We start from the raw sequence: 19,177 nt of genomic DNA on the forward strand, positions 1-19,177 counted from the left end.
ATGTGTATGTTTGAAGTGTGGAGATATGTGGAGAAAGTGAAAGGGTGTGTAAAAAGAGAAACTGTGTAGAAAGTGAAAGGGTATCAAATGTGAAACCAAGTGTAGAAAGTGAATGTGTATAGGTGCTGAATGTGTGTGTGTAGAAAGTGTGTGTATGTATGGCTGTAGAATGAGAATGTTTGTGAGTGTAGAATGCACAATATGTGTTTGTAGAAAGTGAAAGTCTGTGTGTAGAAAGTGAATATTTAAATAGAAAGTGAATATGTGTTTGTAGAATGTGAATATGTATGTGCATAGAAAGTGAAAATGTGTGTATGGAAGGTGAGTGTATGGGTGTAGAAAGTGAAAGTGTGTGTGTGCAGATACTGAAATTATATGTGTGTAGAAATGAATGTGTATGTGTGTGCAGAAGGTGAATGTGTGTGTAGAGTTAATGAGTGTGTGTAGAAAGTAAAAGTGTATGTGAGAATAGACAGTGAAAGTGTATGTAGAAAGTGAACAAGTGTGTTGTGTGTAGGTAGTGAATGTGTGTAGATAGTGAGTGTGTATGTATAGAAAGTCTATGTGTGGATATAGGGTGAGAATGTTTGTGTAATGTAAAATATATGTGTGGAAAATGAAAGTATGTGTAAAAAGTGAAAGTGTGCCTGTAAAAAGGGAAAGTATGTGAGTGGGAGTGAAAGTTTGTGTGTAGAAAGTAATTATGTTTGTGTATAAAGTGAATATGTGTGTAGAAACTGAATGTGTGTCTGTGTTGGGAGTGAAGATGTATGAGTGTAAAACATAAACGTGTGAGTTTAGAAAGTGCATGTTTGTGTTGGAAGTAAAAATGTATAAAAAGTGAAAGTGTATTGTGTAGAAATGAAGCTGTGAGTATAGAAAGTGAAAGTGTGTATAAGTGATTTGTGTTGGTGTAGAATATGAATGTGTGTGTGTAGCAAATGAAACTGTATGTGTATAAGGACTGAAAAAAAGTGTGTAGAAAGTACCTGTATGTGCAGAAAGTGAATGTGTGTGTGTAGAAAGTGAAAGCTTACGAGTGTTAAATGTGAAAGTGTGTGTAGAAAGTGAATTGTAGAAAGCAAAACTGCATGTGTGGAAAATGAATATTTTCTGTGTGTAGGAAGTGAATGTCTGTGTGTTATGTGAATGTGTGTGAGTTTAAAATGTGAATAAATGTGTAGAAAGTGAAAGTGAATATGCACAAATTGAAAGTGTGTTTGTGTGGAAAGTGAAAGTGTGTGTAGAAAAAGAAAATGTGAGTGTACAGGGTGAAAGTGTGTGTAGAAAGCAAAGGTGTGAGTGTGTGTGTAGAAACTGAATGTATACATGTACAGAAATGAATGTGTATGTGTGTGTAGCAGGGGAATGTGTGTGTAGAGTCAATGTGAGTATGTAGAAAGTGAAAGTGTACCTAGAAAGTGAATGTGTGTGTTGTGTCTTAAAAGTTAATGTGTGTAGATAATGAATGTGTGTGTGTAGAGTATGTATGTGTGTGTTTAGAAAGTTTATGCCTGTGCTGGTGTGGAATGAGACTGTCAGTGCATTAATGTGAAATGTTTGTGTAGAAAGTGAGTGAGTCTGTAGAAAGTGAAAGTGTGTCGGTAGAAATTAAAGGTGTGTAGAAAGTGAGTGTGTGAGTGTAGAAAATGAAAGTGTGGCTGTAGAAAGTGAGTGTGTGTTTGCATAGAAAGTGATTGAAAGAGACATGCGTACTCCAATATTCATCACAGCATGTTTACAATAGCCAGGACATGGAAGCAACCTAGATGTCCATCAGCAGACAAATGGATAAGAAAACTGTGGTACATATACACAATTGAGTATTACCCAGCCATTTAAAAGAATACATATGAATCAGTTCTAATGAGGTAGATGAAACCGGAGCCTGTTATACAGAGTGAAGTAAGCCAGAAAGAAAAACACCAGTACAGTATACTAACGCATATATATTGAATTTAGAAAGATGGTAATGATAACCCTCTATGCAAGACAGCAAAAGAGATACATGTATAGAACAGTCTTTTGGACTCTGTGGGAGAGGGCAAGGGTGGGATGATCTGGAAGAATGGCATTGAAACATGTATATTATCATATGTGAACTAGATCACCAGCCCAGGTTTGATGCATGAGACAGGGTGCTCAGGGCTGGTGCACTGGGATGACCCTGAGGGATGGGATAGGGAGGAATGTGGGAGGGGGGTTCAGGATGGGGAACACATATACACCCATGGCTGATTCATGTCAATGTATGGAAAAATCCACTACAATATTGTAAAGTAATTAGCCTCCAATTAAAATAAATTAATTAATTTTTTAAAAAGAAAGTGAATGTGCATAGAAAGAGAATATGTGTCTGTGCAGGAAGTGAATGTGTGTAAAAAATGAACATGTGTGGGTTTAGAATGTGCATGTATGTGTAGAAAGTGAAAATATGCAGAAAGTGAAAGTATGTTTGTGTAGAAACTGAAAGTGTATTCATGTGGGAAGTATGTGTGTGGAAAGTGAGTTGTGTTTGTATAGAAAGTGAATGTGTGTGGAAAGTTAAAGTGTGCTTGTGTAGAAAGTGAGTTGTATGGAAAGTGAATCTGTGCTGAAAGTAAGTGTGTGCATGGGTAGAAAGTCAGTATGTGCATTTGTAGAAGGTGAATGTGTACATGAAGGAAATGAATGTGTATGTGTAGATAGTAAATGTGTGTGTAAAAGTTAATTTGTGTATAGAAAGTAAATGTGTGTTTGTCAGTAGAAAGTGTATTGTATGTGTGTGTAGAAACTGTGTGTGTGTCAGATATGAATGTTTGTGGGTGGAAATTTAATGTGTGTCTTTAGAAAGTGAAACTGCATTACTGTAGAAAGTAAAAGTGCATGTAGAAAGCTAGTATGTGTGTGTAGGAAGTGGATGCATGTAGAAAGTGAATGTGTGTGTGTGTGTAGAAATGAATGTGTGTGTGTGTGTGTAGAAAGTCAATGTAAGTTTGTAGAAAGAGAAAGTGTTTTAGAAAGTGAGTGTGTGGAAAGTGAAGGTATGTGTCTGTGTAAAAAGTGAATGCATGTGTGTGTAGAAAGTGAATGCATGTGTGTGTAGTATGTGATTGTGTGTGTATAGAAAGTGAAGGTATGTATAAAAAGTGAATGTGTGTGCAGAAAGTTAATATGTGTGTAGAAAATGAGAGTGTATTTGTGTAGAAATTGAGAGTGTGTCTGTAGAAATTGAAAGTGTGTAGGAAGTGAAAGTGTGTGACTGTGGAAAGTGAGGGTGTGTGTGTAGAAAGTGTGTGTGTTCGTGTAGGAAGTGGATGTGTGTGTGCAAAAGTGAATATGTGTGAATGTGTGTGTAGAAAGTGAAAATGTGTGCAGAAAGTGAGTTGTGTATGGAGAAAGTGTGTGTTTACAAAGTGAATGTGTATAGAAAGGAAATGTGTGTATGCATAGAAAGTGAATGTGTGTGTATAAAGTGAATGTGTGTGTGTGTGTAGGAAGTGTGTGTTTGTGTAGAAAGTAAATGCATGTGTAGAAAGTGTGTGTGTGTAGAAAGTGAATGTGTGTATGTAGAATGTAAGTTTTGCGAGTGTGTAGAATATGAATGTGTGTGTAGAAAGTCAATGTCTTTGTGTAGAAAGTGAATATATGTGTAGAAAGTGAATGTGTGTTATAAAAAGTGAGTGTGTGTGTGCTGAAAATGAAAGTGTGTGTTTACAAAGTGAATTATATGTGTTTAGAAAATGAATGTGTGGGTAGAAACCAAATGTGTGTGTTTGTGTAAAAAGTGAATGTGTGTGTAGAAAATGAAAGAGTGTGTAAAAGTGAGTGTGTACATATGGAGTGTGTGTTTGTGTAGAAAGTGAATGGATGTGTGTAGCAAGTGAAAGCATATGTAAAAAGTGTGTGTGTGTGTAAAAAGTGAATGTAGGTGTGTGTAGAATGTGTGTATGTGTAGAAAATGAAGGTGTGCATGTATGTGTGCAAAAAGTGAATGTGTGTGTGTGTAGAATATGAATGTGTGTGTGCACACACTGAGAGAGAGGAGCCAGGTGGGTGACGGGTCTTGGGGCACATGCTGGCCATCTCCTGTTGGTGTATTTGCAGCTCAGGCAGGGGTGTGAAATGTGTGCATTTGCTGCCATACTTTGCAATAAGTCATGACAATAATATCCTGTTGCTAAGATGAGAGGCATAGGTTAGAGGATTTTAGTTAGAATGACTAATTTTTAAGAAAAAAATTCTTGGAATAATGATGCTGTATATTTTTTTTTCACTTCTTTTTCTTTTCATTGTTTCACTTATTTTTCCTTTGGAACATTTCACTGTACTAGTCCTCTCTGCTGTCTGTTAACCAGAGGGGTAAAGAGCACAGACTTACAAAGTGCAAAGTTTGTTCATCCTGCCAATTCTGAAACCAGATGCGAGTTCTAAGGGTTCCTGTAATGTCCCTCAGGTTTGGTAATTCAGCAAAAGGTCTCACTGAAAGTGCCCCCCCTGCTTGTGTTTCTCCACCTGTTGGATCACATGGTGGTGCTTTAAGGAAACCGCATCACTTATTTATCTAAGAAACTCACTCCTTGGTGGCAGTGTGTATTTGACTGAATAAGGGAGGATATATTCATAAGATAAGTCACTCAAACTTTGGTAAAATATATGTGATGATCAGAAACATCCCAAATATCATTTAGGAGACTAAATGATCTGAATACTGGTAATAATTTAAGAGTTTTCACTAATACTTTGTCATAATTGCAATATTTTGAATCTTACTGAGAGAGTTATAGCAACAGCAAGTCTTTTTTTAATAATTTTATTTATTTACTTGTTTTTGGCTATGCTGGGTCTTCCTCAGGCTTCCTCTAGTTGCAGCGAGCAGGGGCTACTTGCTAGTTGCAGCGTGCAGGCTTCTCATTGTGGTGACCGCTCGTATTGCAGAGCCCAGGTTGCAGAGCCTTGAGGCTTCAGCTGCTGTGGCTCCCGTGCTCTAGGGCTCGGGCCCAGTAGTTGTGGCCATGGGCTTGGCTGTCCCGCAGCATGTGGGATCGTCCCAGATCAGGGTTTGAACCCATGTCTCCTGTGTTGGCAGGTAGATTCTTTACCACTGACCCACCAGGGAAATCCATAAGTCTATTTTTTTTAATCCCTTTGAATTCCTAAACATTGCAATGATATTCTCTTCCCTTACTCTTTTTTCCTCATCCTTTAAAATGTATTATTCTAGAAATAAAGAGGAATGTTAGAGACAGAGCAAAGAAACTCTTGAAGTGATGTGATCATCATTACTTGACTTTATATAGCACTTTATGTTTTAACATCTTTTAGCATAGGCTAATTTTATAGCCATCTTGAAAGTGGCTGACTTAAGTGCAAATTTGAAAAAATAAAGTATGGATTTGTGGAATGCAATTTTAGAAAATCAACCTCAGTGCAGTTTTAATTTGTCTGATGTGTGTATGAGCTTGGGTGAATGTATGCAAATATATGAAAGTTGAAGTATGATTGCCAAAATCTACTGGTATATCAAATATAAGAAGGAGGAGAGATAAGAGACAGAAAACTAACTTAGACTTTGTTTAGTACAGTTGATTGATTTTCAAATGAAGAGAAATTCAGGGAGGTCAGCAAATTATTCAAGATTTTACTCCCTAGCTACTACCTGGTTATTAATGTAACAGCATACACCTATCTACAGAAAAAGCAAATATTTGAAAATGTATTTGTCTTCACGTGAATGAGTTACTGGATTTATTTCCATAATTTTCCAGGTCTGATCACGTCTAGGAATATGTTGTATGTATTATGGCACAGATACTGACTATCTTTTCTATAACCCAGGAAGGTCCCCATATGATGGTTTTCCCTGTGTGTCCAGGTGTGACTCTGGAGTCTGACTCCTGCCTTGATCCTGGGATCCCCGTGAACGGGCATCGGCATGGCAGTCACTTTGGCATCCGGTCCACAGTGACCTTCAGCTGTGACCCGGGCTATACGCTGAGTGACGACGAGCCCCTGGTCTGTGAGCGGAACCACCAGTGGAACCACGCGTTGCCCAGCTGTGACGGTAGGTGGAGCGCAAAGGAGCAGCGAACCAGGAAGACGTGCGCAGAAATTATTTAAACGGTTTGGGTGGTGAGCATTTTATGGGTTGGTTCAGGGTGTGACTGAAACGGGACTTCTGTTTGAACGTTCTTAGACCTTAAAAACATGGCTGTTTAGCGCTTGAAGTTTACCTAGAATCTTCTCTATGAGGTAGAGCTTCTATTTATAGAATGAAGTTCTATACACAGCAAGCATATTGTATAAGATCAAGCCCACAGATCAGTAGATGAATGTGACCAGCAACCCAGGAGTCCTGCCTCTTCCCAGTCACTGCTCCCACAAAGGCTACAGTTCCCTTGTCTCTAAAGATTCTATGTGGAGGAAGTCATACAGGATGTTTCTTTGCTATTTCCAGCTTCTTTCACTCAGTCATACACTGTGACATCCAGGGCAAAGCATTTAACTGCTCCTCCTCCATTCTTTTCATCTATGTTTCCCTGTATAAACCACTGTTGTTTATTCCATGATACTTTGTATGAGCATTTGAGTTATTTTGAGCTCCTTTTCCTGCTTGTTTGGCTAAGAGTACACCCTCCTCCATGAATAATTTGTTTCTTTCCTCCTATTTATATTGGGTAACATACATTTTTCTTATAGAATAATAAGCCTTGCTTATATATATGGGGACCTCTCTTGTTGAATCCATGTATTGTGAATGCTTTCTCTCATTCTGTCTCTGTCGTCCTCCTCTTCTTGGTTATTTTTTGAAGAATAGCATGTTTTCATTTGAAAATAATCTACTTGTTCAATGCATTCATTTGTGATTGGTGCTTTACAGATAGTGTTTAAGAAGGCTTACTAGCCTCAAGTTATAAAGATATTCTGTTGTTTTCTTCTGAAAACCTTTAAAATTTTAAACAGCTTTATTGAGGTATAATTAAAATATTATAAATTGCTTGTTTAATGTGAAAATTTAACTATGTTCTGAGACACCTATACATATATGAAACCATCACCATGATTAAGGATGTGTTCATCACCCTGAAAGAAAATGCTAGTTTTTTTTTTAATGTCAAATATATACTTTAAACCCATCTAATATATTTGGCAGATGCGATGTAGTGTCTAGATCCATTTATTAATAAGATTGTACTGTCTCTTCTCTGATGTGCGGTCTGTTTTGTCACGTAGGTGTCTATATATGCATGAGCCACTGCCTTTGTCCTTGTGTTGTTGTTCATTCACTGAGTCATGTCCATCTCTTTGAGACCCCATGGACTGTGGCATGCCACGCTTCCCTGTCCTTTACTGTGTCTCAGAATTTGCTCAACTCATGTTTATTGAATCAGTGATGCCATCCAACCGTCTTGTCCTCTGTTGCCCCCTTCTCCTCTTGCCTTCAGTCTCTCGCAGGATCAGGGTTTTGCCAATAAGTTGGAACCAAAGTATTGGAGCTTTGGCTTCAGCATCAGTCCTTCCAGTAAATATTCAGGGTTTTCATTTAGGATTGACTGGTTTGATCTCCTTGCAGTCCGAGGAACTCAAAAGTCTCCTCCAGCACCAAAATTCAAAAGCATTAATTCTTTAGCACTGAGACTTCTTTATGGTCCAACTCTCACATTCATACATGACTACTGGAAAAACAATAGCTTTCACTGTAAGGAACTTTGTAGGCAAACTCATCAGTTTTATAATACACTATCTAGGTGTGTCATAGCTTTTCTTTCAAGGAACTTTAATTTCCTGGCTGTGGTCACCATCTGCAGTGATTTTGTAGCCGAAGAAAAGAAAATTTGCCATTTTTCCACTTTTTCTCCTTTTATTTGCCATGAAGTGATGGGACCAGATGCCATGATCTTAGTTTCATGAATGCTGAGGTTTAAACCAGCTTTTTCACTCTTTCACCTTCATCAAAAGGCTTTTTAGTTCCTCTTCACTTTCTGCTGTTAGGGTGGTATCATCTGCATGTCTAAGATGGTTGATATTTCTCCTGGCAATCTTGATTTAAGCTTGTGATTCATCCAGCCCAGCATTTGCATGGTGAACTTTGCATATAAGTTACATAAGCAGGGTAACAATATACAGCCTTGACGTACTTCTGTCCCACTTTTGAAAGTCTTTTGTTCCATGTCTCATTGTTGCTCATTATTTATTTTTAATTGAAGGTTAATTACTTTACAGAATTTTGTTGTTTTCTGTCAGACATCAATAAGAATCAGCCATAGAAACACCCATGTACCCTCTCTCCCAAAACTCCCTCCCACCTCCTCCCCCATCCCACCCTTCTAGAATTTTGCAGAGGCCCTATTTGTGTTCCCTGAGTCATACAGCAAATTCCCATTGGCTATCTATTTTACATATGGTAAAGTAAGTTTCCATGTTACTCTCTCCATATATATCACCCTCTCCCTCCTCCTCTCTCTCCATTTCCATAGGTCTTTTTTCAGTCTTTTTCTGCATTGCTGTTCTGCAAATAAATTCATCAGCACCATCTTTCTAGATCCCATATATATGTGTCAGTATACAACATTTATATTTATCTCTCTGACTTACTTCACTCTGTATAATAGGCTCTAGTTTCATCTACCTCATTAGAACTGACTCAAATGTGTTCCTTTTTATGGCTGAGTAATATTCCATTGTATATATGTACCACAGCTTTTTTGAGGAATCTCCATACTGTCTTCTGTTGTAGTCGTATCAATTTACATTCTCACAAGCAATTCAAGAGGATTCCCTTTTCTCCACACCCTCTCCAGCATTTGTTGTTTGTAGACTTTTTGATGATGACCATTCTGACTGGAGTGAGGTAGTATCTTATTGTAGTTTTGAATTGCATTTCTCTAATAATTAGCAATGTTGATCATTTTTTCACATGTTTGTTAGCCATCTGTATACAAATTAAAAGTTCCATTAATTATTAATTATTTTTATTTTTAAAATTTATTTATTTTAATTGGAGGCTAATTACTTTGCAATATTGTAGTTTTTTTTTTTTCCCCATCCATTGAAATGAATCAGCCGTTGGTGTACATGTGTCCCCATCCTGAACCCTGTCCCAGCTCCCTCCCCATTCTATCCCTCAGGGTCATCCCAGTGCACTGGCTTTGAGTGCCCTGTTTCATGCATCAAAAAGTTCCATTAAACTTTTTTAAAGGTAAAAGAAAATGGTCAGATTAGAGAAAATAATTGCACTGTCTGTGTAATATGATTTTAAAGGACCTTTTCCAATAAACAAATGAAGGAAAATAAACAGCACAAATAAACCAATAGATCTGTGAGGGAAACAAACACATTGATGACTCCCAGAAGTGCACAAAGGCCAATAAATGGTGTAAACCATTTTGACCAGGAATCAGGAAACTGCAAGTACAACACAGTAATTTACCTCCCTTGTTGGAGTTGCAAAACGAAGTGGAAAGTTCATATTATTTGGATTCGTTGTGGGATTAGGAATCTGCATGTTCATTTTGCATTATTACTGGGAAATGTAAATAATATAGTTTCTTGGGAGAAAAAAAACAACTCATAGTGCAATGTGTATCATGTGTGTGAGCACATACTTGTAGGTAACTACAGACAACCTCACATTATGTGCACAGGAAATGCCTGGAAATAGACAACCTAAAGTTATAGCTACAATTATACATTTATAATCTAAAATTATAACTGCAAGGAAAATTTCTTCCCTATTCGGGATGTTAGTAGGCTATCAGGGAGGGTGAAGAGAGACTTTTTTAGCTCTTCATTTTATGATGCTATTTGAAATTTTGTTGCCATGTTTTATTTTTGTATTAGAACCCTAATAATAAAGTAAATAAAATCATGTTTATGACTACTAGTGTCAGAAAGATACTAGCTACCATACTAATTAAAAATTTGTAAAACTTGAGTATGACCTAAATACTGTACCAAAATGTTCACTCCTTTTTTGGAGTCTTTACTAACAGCAATTTTACTAAGTACAATAAGGGCCTAACCCTTAAACGACTTCCATGTTATTCACACATAAATGAATATCAATCGACATATTTTATTATATCACCTAATCCAAAATTTGTAAGTTAATCATATGCATAATTTTATTGAAATGTTTGCATGGTATAAAAATTCATGGCTCTATTGAATGTCACTGTGCAGCTTTAATTATTTCATGGGCTAGAGCTACAAGTGGAATCTAGAAATGAAACTTGTACAAGCTGCTCTCTTTTGTACACTTGCTTCTGAGGCAGGCCGGTTGAGCGTCTGCTCCAGTGGGGCTTTTTGACTTGTTTCAACTGTAGATTTCCCAGTGTGAGCTGGAGACACTGACAGTGTGGGGTCCCCTGGTCATGAGTCCACCACTGGGTGGGGTTGGAGGATGGTGCTAGTCCAACACAGCAGACAGCCCAGTCATCAGATCAGCTATTTAACAGATTCTTGATCTGGTGAAGAAAACTGACATATAAAAATGACAGATTTATCCTGACCCACCTGAAACCTGTCATTTTGAATAGACTCTTCTCAAAGGAGAACAATATGCACAGGTTGTTGTTGACTTGATGTTGGCAACTTGCTCTGTTTAAACGTTTTAGTATCTATCCAAGACTATTTTCCACTTTTATCCAGTCATCCTCATCCTGCAAGACCAGGTTGCACTCCACCTTCACCAGAATTCTGCTGCATTTGCTCCAGGTCACTAACACGACTAGCTTTTATGACATCCATTTCTCCCATATGTAGTTCTAAAAGTCTAACTTTTGCACTTATAATCCAGTCAATCAAATGGTATATATTTCTAGTCCACTTGAATTGCTATAACAAAATGCTGCCAATTGTGTGGCTTATAAACTACAGAAGTTATCTTTCACTATTCTGGATGATGACTCTTTGAGATGAGGGTGCTGCTAGCATGGCTGAGTTCTTACAGGGCCCTATATTGAGGTGTAGATAGCAGTCTTCCCACTGAGTAATCTCATGGTGGAAAGGATGAGGGAGCATTCTGGGGCCTCTTTTATCAGGGTTCCAATCCCAGTAATGAGACCTCAGCCCTCGTGGGGCTTCTCTGGTGGCTCAATGGTAAAGAATCTGGTTGCAAGTGCAGGTGATGTGGTTTTGATTCCTGGGTCGGGAAGATCCCCTGGAGAAGAAAATGGCTACCGACTCCAGTATACTTGCCTGGGAAATCCCATGGACAGAGAAGCCTGGCGGGCTACAGTCTATGAGGTCGCAAAGATTCGAACACAACTGAGCAACTAAATCACCACCACAACCATCACCAGCAGCTCTCATGACTGGATCATATCAGAGGCTGCACCCTTGATACCATCACATCAGACCTTAGGATCTCAACAGGGAGTGTTAGGGATGCAAGCATTCAGACTTAGCATTTATGTATTCACGTTTAATCATTTAAGACAGTCTCCCCTAGGAAGTAGCAGCTGAAGAAGAAGTCATATAAAATAGAACCCTGGGATGGGAATCCAGTGCTGAGTAGAATTTCTCAAAATCTAATACACAAAGAGGTGTTCTAGGCAGAGGAAATGAGCAAGCCCACATGAATTGATCAGCATGGAACTTTCTGCAAATTCCTGGAGGTTCAGTGAAGAAGAGTGAATGGAAAGAATGGAATGACCAGAAGGAAGTTTTATAGAAATAGCATGGGCATAGACTGGAAAGGGCCTTGTGTGCTTTGCAAATATCTGAGATGCTATATATTTGTCTTCCATAGGAAATGATCAGGTGCATTAGACTTGTGCATTTTATCTATTATTGTCTCCCAATTTAAATTTACATAAATTTGGAGTTTAAACTTTCTCAAGAGATTGATAACATAAACTATTTGCTTATGATTCCCTGTAATGTGTCTCAGATAACAATACATTTATGATAAAGGTGATTAATAAATCTGCACATTTTAGGAGATTTTAGAGTTTGATATGAGGGTTTTAGTCTGTCATGGTTGACTGTTTTCATTTAACCTTAAGAATTATTTTGTTGCCTTTGAAAGTCATAAGCCATCTCTTAAACCCTATGGGTTTTTATTGTGACAAATAATACATCAATAGGATATTTACACTTTCAAAAATTCACAGTTCTCAGGAAGGAAAGAAGAAATCAGAATTAATTATAATGTTTTATATCACCATGAAAAAAGGTAAACTCTATCAATATCTCTCACACCATATTAATAGCATTGCTGCATTTCATTTTTTTTCTATTTATGCTTTGGATACTCAGGTTTTGAAGAAGCAAAGCGAACATTGCAATAAATTGGAATTTGGTGAAAACCAAATATAAGAAATCTTTGGAAAAGTTTCTACATTTAATAAATATTTTTGTAAACTCTTTGTTCTTTCCGCAAGCATTTATTGGAAAAACACTGATTTTATAGGCACACAGTTGGCAAGTTCATAATCTATTAGAGTAGCGAGAAGAAAGACTTATTTTTCAATCATCCATGAAGTAAATGCTCCATTAGACACAGGACAAATGGTTGAAAATACAGAGATAAAAGAACTTGAAAGGCTTGGATGACAGCTTTCATGATGCATCTTTAATAATGAGGTTGAGAGGAAAGAAAACACTGAAAGTGAAGAAGCAGTGAGAATCAGGCATAAAGTCATAAACATGGCTGGCAGGGGCTGAAGGAGAGAGGTTTATTCGCCGAGGGTGGGTGCTGATCAAAGGCAGTTCAAGGGCCACTCAGGCTGGTCATGTGAGCATGGCCCCAATTCCATGGGTGAGAGATTTGAGACAACGTGTGCCGTGTTCGAGGTGAAAGCCAGGACAAGGGCAAGGCCACCTCAACTGAACAGCTCTCATTTATCCATGACTTTTTTTTTTTTTTTTTTTTTAATCACAGTGTTCTGTAGAAGACTTCTTTTGAGGAAAGGATTTCCATATAAATGAATGAAAGAACAAAAACAACCTCTGTCGGGCATGGGGAGTCCACAAATAACCTGAAATGAAAAGTAACCCCATTAAGTTTTTTGCTTTAAATAGAACTTTATTAACAGTTTAAAGCAAAAAAAAAAAAAAGGAAATAATAGAAAAAGTAAAGAAACAAATCAGCCAGTATACTGCATGCTTTCATGTGCTAGTCTCTTCAAGGAAGAAGCAAGAGTTAGGAGGCAAAAGGTCAAGTGGACACAAACAAGGTGAAACACACCAGTTACAGAACTTTTCAGAAGTGAGAGGTGACGATGCAGGCAGTGAGGGGAGAGTAGGGACCCACAGGTTTCATTCTGAAATGATTAGCAGGCAATTGCCAGTTCAGCTGTGGTTTGAGAAAGAAGTGAAGGTTTTTTTTTTTTTTTTTTAATTGGAATGTAGTTGCTTTACAGTGTTGTGTAAGTTTCTGCTGTACAGCAACAGGATTCAGCTATAGGCACACATCTATCCCCTCTGTTTTGTGTTTCCTTCCCATTTTGGTCACCAGAGAGCACTGAGCAGTGTTCCCTGAGCTGTGCAGTAGGTTCTCACTAGTTGTCTATTTTATACATGGCATCAATAGTGTACAGGGCTTCCCAAGTGGCTGAGCGGTGAAGAATCTGCCTGCCAGTGCAGGAAATGTGGGTTTGATCCCTGGGTCGAGAAGATCTCCTGGAGAAGGAAATTGAAACCCACTTCTTCTTGCCTGGGAAATCCCATGGAGAGAGGAGCCTGGTGGGCTACAGTCCATGAGGTCACCAAAGAGTCAGACATTTGACTGAGCATGCCTGCAATAGTGTATATCAGAGTTTAAATTGTGAATCTGAAAGCTGTGAGGTTACAAGTTAGAGCTCGATTCAGTTCAGTCACTCAGTTATGTCTGACCCTTTGCCACCCCATGAATTGCAGCACGCCAGGCCTCCCTGTCTATCATCAACTCCCGGAGTTCACCCAAACTCATGTCCATTGAGTCGGTGATGCCATCCAGCCATCTCATCCTCTGTCGTCCCCTTCTCCTCCTGCCCTCAATCTTTCCTAGCATCAGAGTCTTTTCAAATGCGTCAGCTCTTCACATCAGGTGGCCGAAGTATTAGAGTTTCAGCTTCAGTTAGAGTTGGTGCCATGGAAATAAATGGTATCTTCCAGGGAGCAAGTAGAATCCATCACCTTTTCTTCCTCCCCCTCTTCCACTGTTACCTCCCATGTGGAAAATGACTAGCGCCTGTGATGTAGTCTACATGCGTCAACTCATGCCTTCCTCCAATCTAGGCAGAGTAAGACATTTTAAAATAAAATTAGTGAAGGCAGGTTTCTGGTTCTTGGAAGCAATGACTGACTTGGTGGCAAACTTGAATTTCCTGGAAGATTTTGTGCGTGGTCTGAGAAGATGAGAGAGAATGTGGGAATGACAGAAGCTGATAACCGAGAATCTGTAAGAGGAGGGTTTTACTTAAAAGACCAGCAGGAACCCAATGACCTTGCGGTAAATTGGCAGCTACTGGCCTGTCACCGAGCAAACTGTTAACCCTGGGGGGACTGACTGTCTTGCCTCCATCCTTCCTTCACTTACTCAGTGTTCATGCTGTGGCCTCGTGTCCATCACTTGTCCTGCTGTACTCTTGTCACCTCTCCTGCCTCTGAGAACCAGTTACAATTCTTGTTCTCAGAATAAACCATGCTTGGCTATCTTTTTATTAATTTATCTGCCTTGCCCACCTGAAATTAAGCTGGAAAAACAGGGACTTGTCTGTCTTATTCATAGGGACATCCCAGGTTTTAGTCTTTTTATCTACATCTGCATTCACAGTGTTGATGATCTCATCTTTCTACCCCTTGGTCAGACCTCTCTCACGGGACCCAGACTTGCGTATCCAATTACAGCTCCAACCATTCTGCATGGATGTCTAGTAAGCATTGCCCCTGTATGTCCAAAACTGAACTGCTTTACTTCCAAAACCTGGTTCTCCAAAAGTCCATTTTTCCCACTCAGCCTTCAGTTCAGTTCAGTTCAGTCGCTCAGTCGTGTCCAACTCTTTGAGACCCCATGAATCGCAGCACACCAGGCCTCCCTGTTCATCACCATCTCCCAGAGTTCACTCAGACTCACGTCCATCGAGTCCGTGATGCCATCTAGCCATCTCATCCTCAGTCGTCCCCTTCTTCTCCTGCCCCCAATCCCTCCCAGCATCAGTCTTTTCCAATGAGTCAATTCTTCTCATGAGGTGGCCAAAGTACTGGAGTTTCAGCTTTAGCATCATTCCTTCCAAAGAAATCCCAGGGTTGATCTCGTTTAGAATGGACTGGTTGGATCTCCTTGCAGTCCAAGGGACTCTCAAGAGTTAGAACCTTATAATCATCCTACAATCTTCCTTTTCCTTCATGACACCCACATCCCATTGACAAGGAATACTATCGACTCTACCTTCAAAACACGGTTGGTTTCTGACCACTTCCCACCACATCTCTGCTGATGTTCTGTCCAGGGTCTTACCCATTTTGCTTTCTGCCACCCAACCCCCTCCTCACATAGCAGCCCAGCACCCAAACTAAAATCCAAGTGGGCCCACTTCATCCTCTGTGCAGGGCCCTTGGGTGGCCCTTCATCACATTCAGAGATGGGCCATGGCCTAGATGGGATCTGACCCCATCCAGGGGGTCAGGACTCTCTCCCTTGTGACCCAGGGCCCAGGACTCTCTCCCTTCTCTCCCCACCCTCCCCACCAAATTTCCTCCCCGACCCCAGCAGACTTTTTATTTTCTTGGGCTCCAAAATCACTGTGGAAGGTGACTGTAGCCATGAAATTAAAAGATGATTGCTCCTTGGAAGAAAAGCTGTGATGAGTCTAGACAGCATATTAAAAAGCAGAGACATCACTTTGCCAACAAACGTCTGTATACTTAAGATTATGGTTTTTCCAGTAGTCATGTATGGATGTGAGAGCTGGACCCTAAAGAAGGCTGAGCATTGAAGAACTGATGCTTTTGAATTGTGGTGCCAGAGAAGACTCCCAAGAGTTCTCTTGGGCTGCAAGGAGATCCAACCAGTCCATCCTAAAGGAAATCAACCCTGAAGATTCAGTGGAAGGACTGATGCTGAAGCTGAAGTGCCAATCCTTTGGCCACCTGATGCAAAGAGCTGACTCACTGGGAAAGACCCTGATGCTGGGAAAGATTGAGGGCAGGAGGAGAAGGGGACAACAGAGGACGAGATGGTTGGATGGCATCACTGACTCAATGGACATGAGTTTGAGGAAACTTCAGGAGATGGTGGAGGTCAGGGAAGCTTGGCATGCTGCATTCCATGGGGTCACAAGGTATTGGGCATGACTGAGCGACTGAACAACAACCAGCAGCCCACTCCCCACCTGGCAGCCCACTCTCACTCTGGCCTTCATCCTGCTGGTTTTGTCTTCAAGCAAGTTCTTCCTCAGATTATCAAGTTCTTCCTTCTTCTGTCTCAAGTCTTTCTTCACAGGCCACCTCCTTAGTCAGGCCTTCCCCCGACCCTGTTTATTCTCTCCCAAGCCTGTTCTTTCTTTCTGTACTTTCTTCCCTGACATGTGTCATCTTCTAACATTGAATATAATCAGTCATTCATATTATATTCTCTCTTCTTCAGCTGGAATGTGCACTCTGCCAGAGCAGAGATTTTTGTCTATTTTGCTCATAAATAGCAGGTACTCAGTAACTGTTTTTTGAATAAATTAATGTTAAATGCTATGTTAATGTTACCTTTTTCATAATAAAATGAGTCAATGTAACTTTAAGATGTGAAAACTTCAGCCTGTTAAAATATTCTAGAACTATTTTCAAAAATTTATATTTTGCTGTCTTTTACCTAGATCTCAGTTTCCATATTCAAAGAAATTATCTGTTTCCTTAAAATAACATGCTGAGTGAGCATGATGAGAAATATCACTTTTTCTACAAATGAGCTCATTCTTTTCTGAGTGTTATTTATGGAACAGCTTTTATGTGATTCAGGACATTCATGTGACAGTGAGCCCTTGAACAGCATGGGGGTCAAGGGTCCAGAGGACCTGGAGACTGGGTCAGGGCTGAACCTGGTCCCTTGCCCTTCTCTCCAGCTCCCCTGGGCCAGTTTGATTCCTTGTTGGTTCAGCTCTTGCATTCTCAGTAAACCGCGATAGGACTTAGGATAGAAAAGAAAAGATAAATATCCACTCTTCAATTGTTTGCAAAATTAGGTTTTATGAAGTTTATTCAAATTTTAAATGATTGATATCTTGCTCTTTCTCTTTTTATTGTTTTTTTATTTTTATAATTGATTATAAAATTTTAAAAATTTAAATTTAAAAAACATTTTAAAATTTTAATGTTATAACGTTGTGTTGGGTCCTGCCACATAGCAACATAAATCAGCCAAAATTATACATACGCCCTGTTCCTCCCTAGCCTCCCCTCACCCACCCCATGTCTCCAGGTTATCACAGAGTGTCAAACGGGGGTCCCTGTGCAACACAGCAACTTCTCACCCAGTGTAAGATGGGTACCTTACACCTGATAGTGTACATATGCCGACGCTACTTTCTCCAGTCATCCCTCTGTCTCCCTTCCCACTGTGCCCACAAGTCCATTCTCTACGTCTGCATCTCCATTCCTTCCCTGCAAATAGGTTCATCAATACCATTTTTCTGGACTCCAAGTATGTATACGTTGATATGCTCTATTCGTTTTTCTCTCTCTGACTTACTTCACTCTGTGGATTCACCCACCTTACCAGGACCGGCCCCCATTTTATGGCAGAGTTGTGCATGTGCACTGCACCTTCTTCATCCATTCATCTGTTGATGGACACTTGCGTATTGTACATAGTGATGCTATGAAGATCTATTCATAGTGTCAACAGCTAATGTCTTGGGTATTTAATACATATGCTGCTAAGTCGCTTCAGTCGTGTCCGACTCTGTGCGACCCCATAGACGGCAGCCCACCAGGCTCCCCCGTCCCTGGGATTTTCCAGGCAAGAACACTGGAGTGGGTTGCCATTTCCTTCTCCGATGCATGAAAGTGAAAAGTAAAAGTGAAGTCGCTCAGTTGTGTCCGACTCTTAGCGACCCCATGGACTATAGCCTACCAGGCTCCTCCGTCCATGGGACTTTCCAGGCAAGAGTACTGGAGTGGGGTGCCATTGCCTTCTCCATTTAATACATATGGGACCTTGTAAATTGTGTTCTATGAAGCTGGTTGTTATAAACAGCTACCCTAAGAGATGCCTTTTATCACTGTGTTCAGTTTGAAGATAAGACAGATGTGCAGGAAGGGGATGAGCTACTTGCCAAAGACTGCAGAGTCAGAGACAGGTCAGCATCTGAACTCATCGCTTTCTGGCATCAAGGTCTGAGCACTGGAACCTCCACAGGACCCTGATTCCTAAACATGTCAACTTCCTCCCTCAAGTGATTATGTACAACTTTCTTTTCTTTCTTTCGAAAATGAGACTGAGACATATCGAACAAGGCATGTGTTGTTGTAAAAGATTTAAATTCAGTGAAGTGCTACTGAGAATGCTGGCAGCTCTAGAGGACTGGAATCTGTAAGATACAGAAATGTAGGTAGAGATGGAGAAATTTATTATAAGAAGTTGATTCACATGATTACAGAGGCTGTGAAGCCCTCAGATCTGTGGTCAGCCAGCTGGAGACCAAGGGGCCCCAAGGGTGTGAATTCCAGTCCAGAGGCCAGCGGCCTCAAGACTCAGAAGGAGCTGATGCTTCCGTTCAAGACTGAGAACAGGAAGGAAGCTGATGTCCCAGTGTGAAAGCCGCCGGGCAAGATGTGTTCCGTCTTGCTTACAAGACACTCAGCCTTTTCGACCTCCTCCGGCCTCCGACCTGTTGGAAGAGGCCCACCCCCATCAGGGGAGGGCCACCCGCTATACTCAGTCCACCTGTTCCAGCATCACTTCACCCAAGAGCATCCTCACAGACGCACTCGGAATAAAGTCAGGTCAAACGGCTGTGCATCCTGTGACGCAGTCGAGCAGACGCGTAGACGTCACCATCACAGGAGGGTTCCACTTCAGCTGCTATAGCCTACTCTGTGATGTCTTTCCAGATTTTGTACTACTTAGGTCTTTGAATATGAACTGACACATTGCAGGCAAAATAAAGTTTCGGTTTTGTTTTGTTTTTCCTGGAGGTGACCTTAAGTATTCTTTTATTCCTTGTACAAATTAAATGCCACTTTCAAAGTATTTTATTGTAGCAATCATTGTGAAACT

The 19,177-nt window shown here is 40.1% G+C and overlaps 1 protein-coding gene across 1 annotated transcript in view; it reads left to right on the forward strand.

Moving 5' to 3' along the window:
- CSMD1 (CUB and Sushi multiple domains 1) overlaps window positions 1-19,177 on the forward strand; it is a 1,675,023-nt gene that overhangs the window by 1,298,555 nt on the left and 357,291 nt on the right. The window contains exon 18 of the mRNA XM_068971399.1: window positions 5,855-6,043. Within this exon, the coding sequence (XP_068827500.1) occupies window positions 5,855-6,043 (189 nt within the window). The remainder of the gene's footprint in view (window positions 1-5,854; window positions 6,044-19,177) is intronic.

The sequence above is a fragment of the Capricornis sumatraensis genome, chromosome 4 (genome assembly GCF_032405125.1).
Source record: "Capricornis sumatraensis isolate serow.1 chromosome 4, serow.2, whole genome shotgun sequence".
Taxonomy (NCBI): Eukaryota; Metazoa; Chordata; class Mammalia; order Artiodactyla; family Bovidae; genus Capricornis; species Capricornis sumatraensis.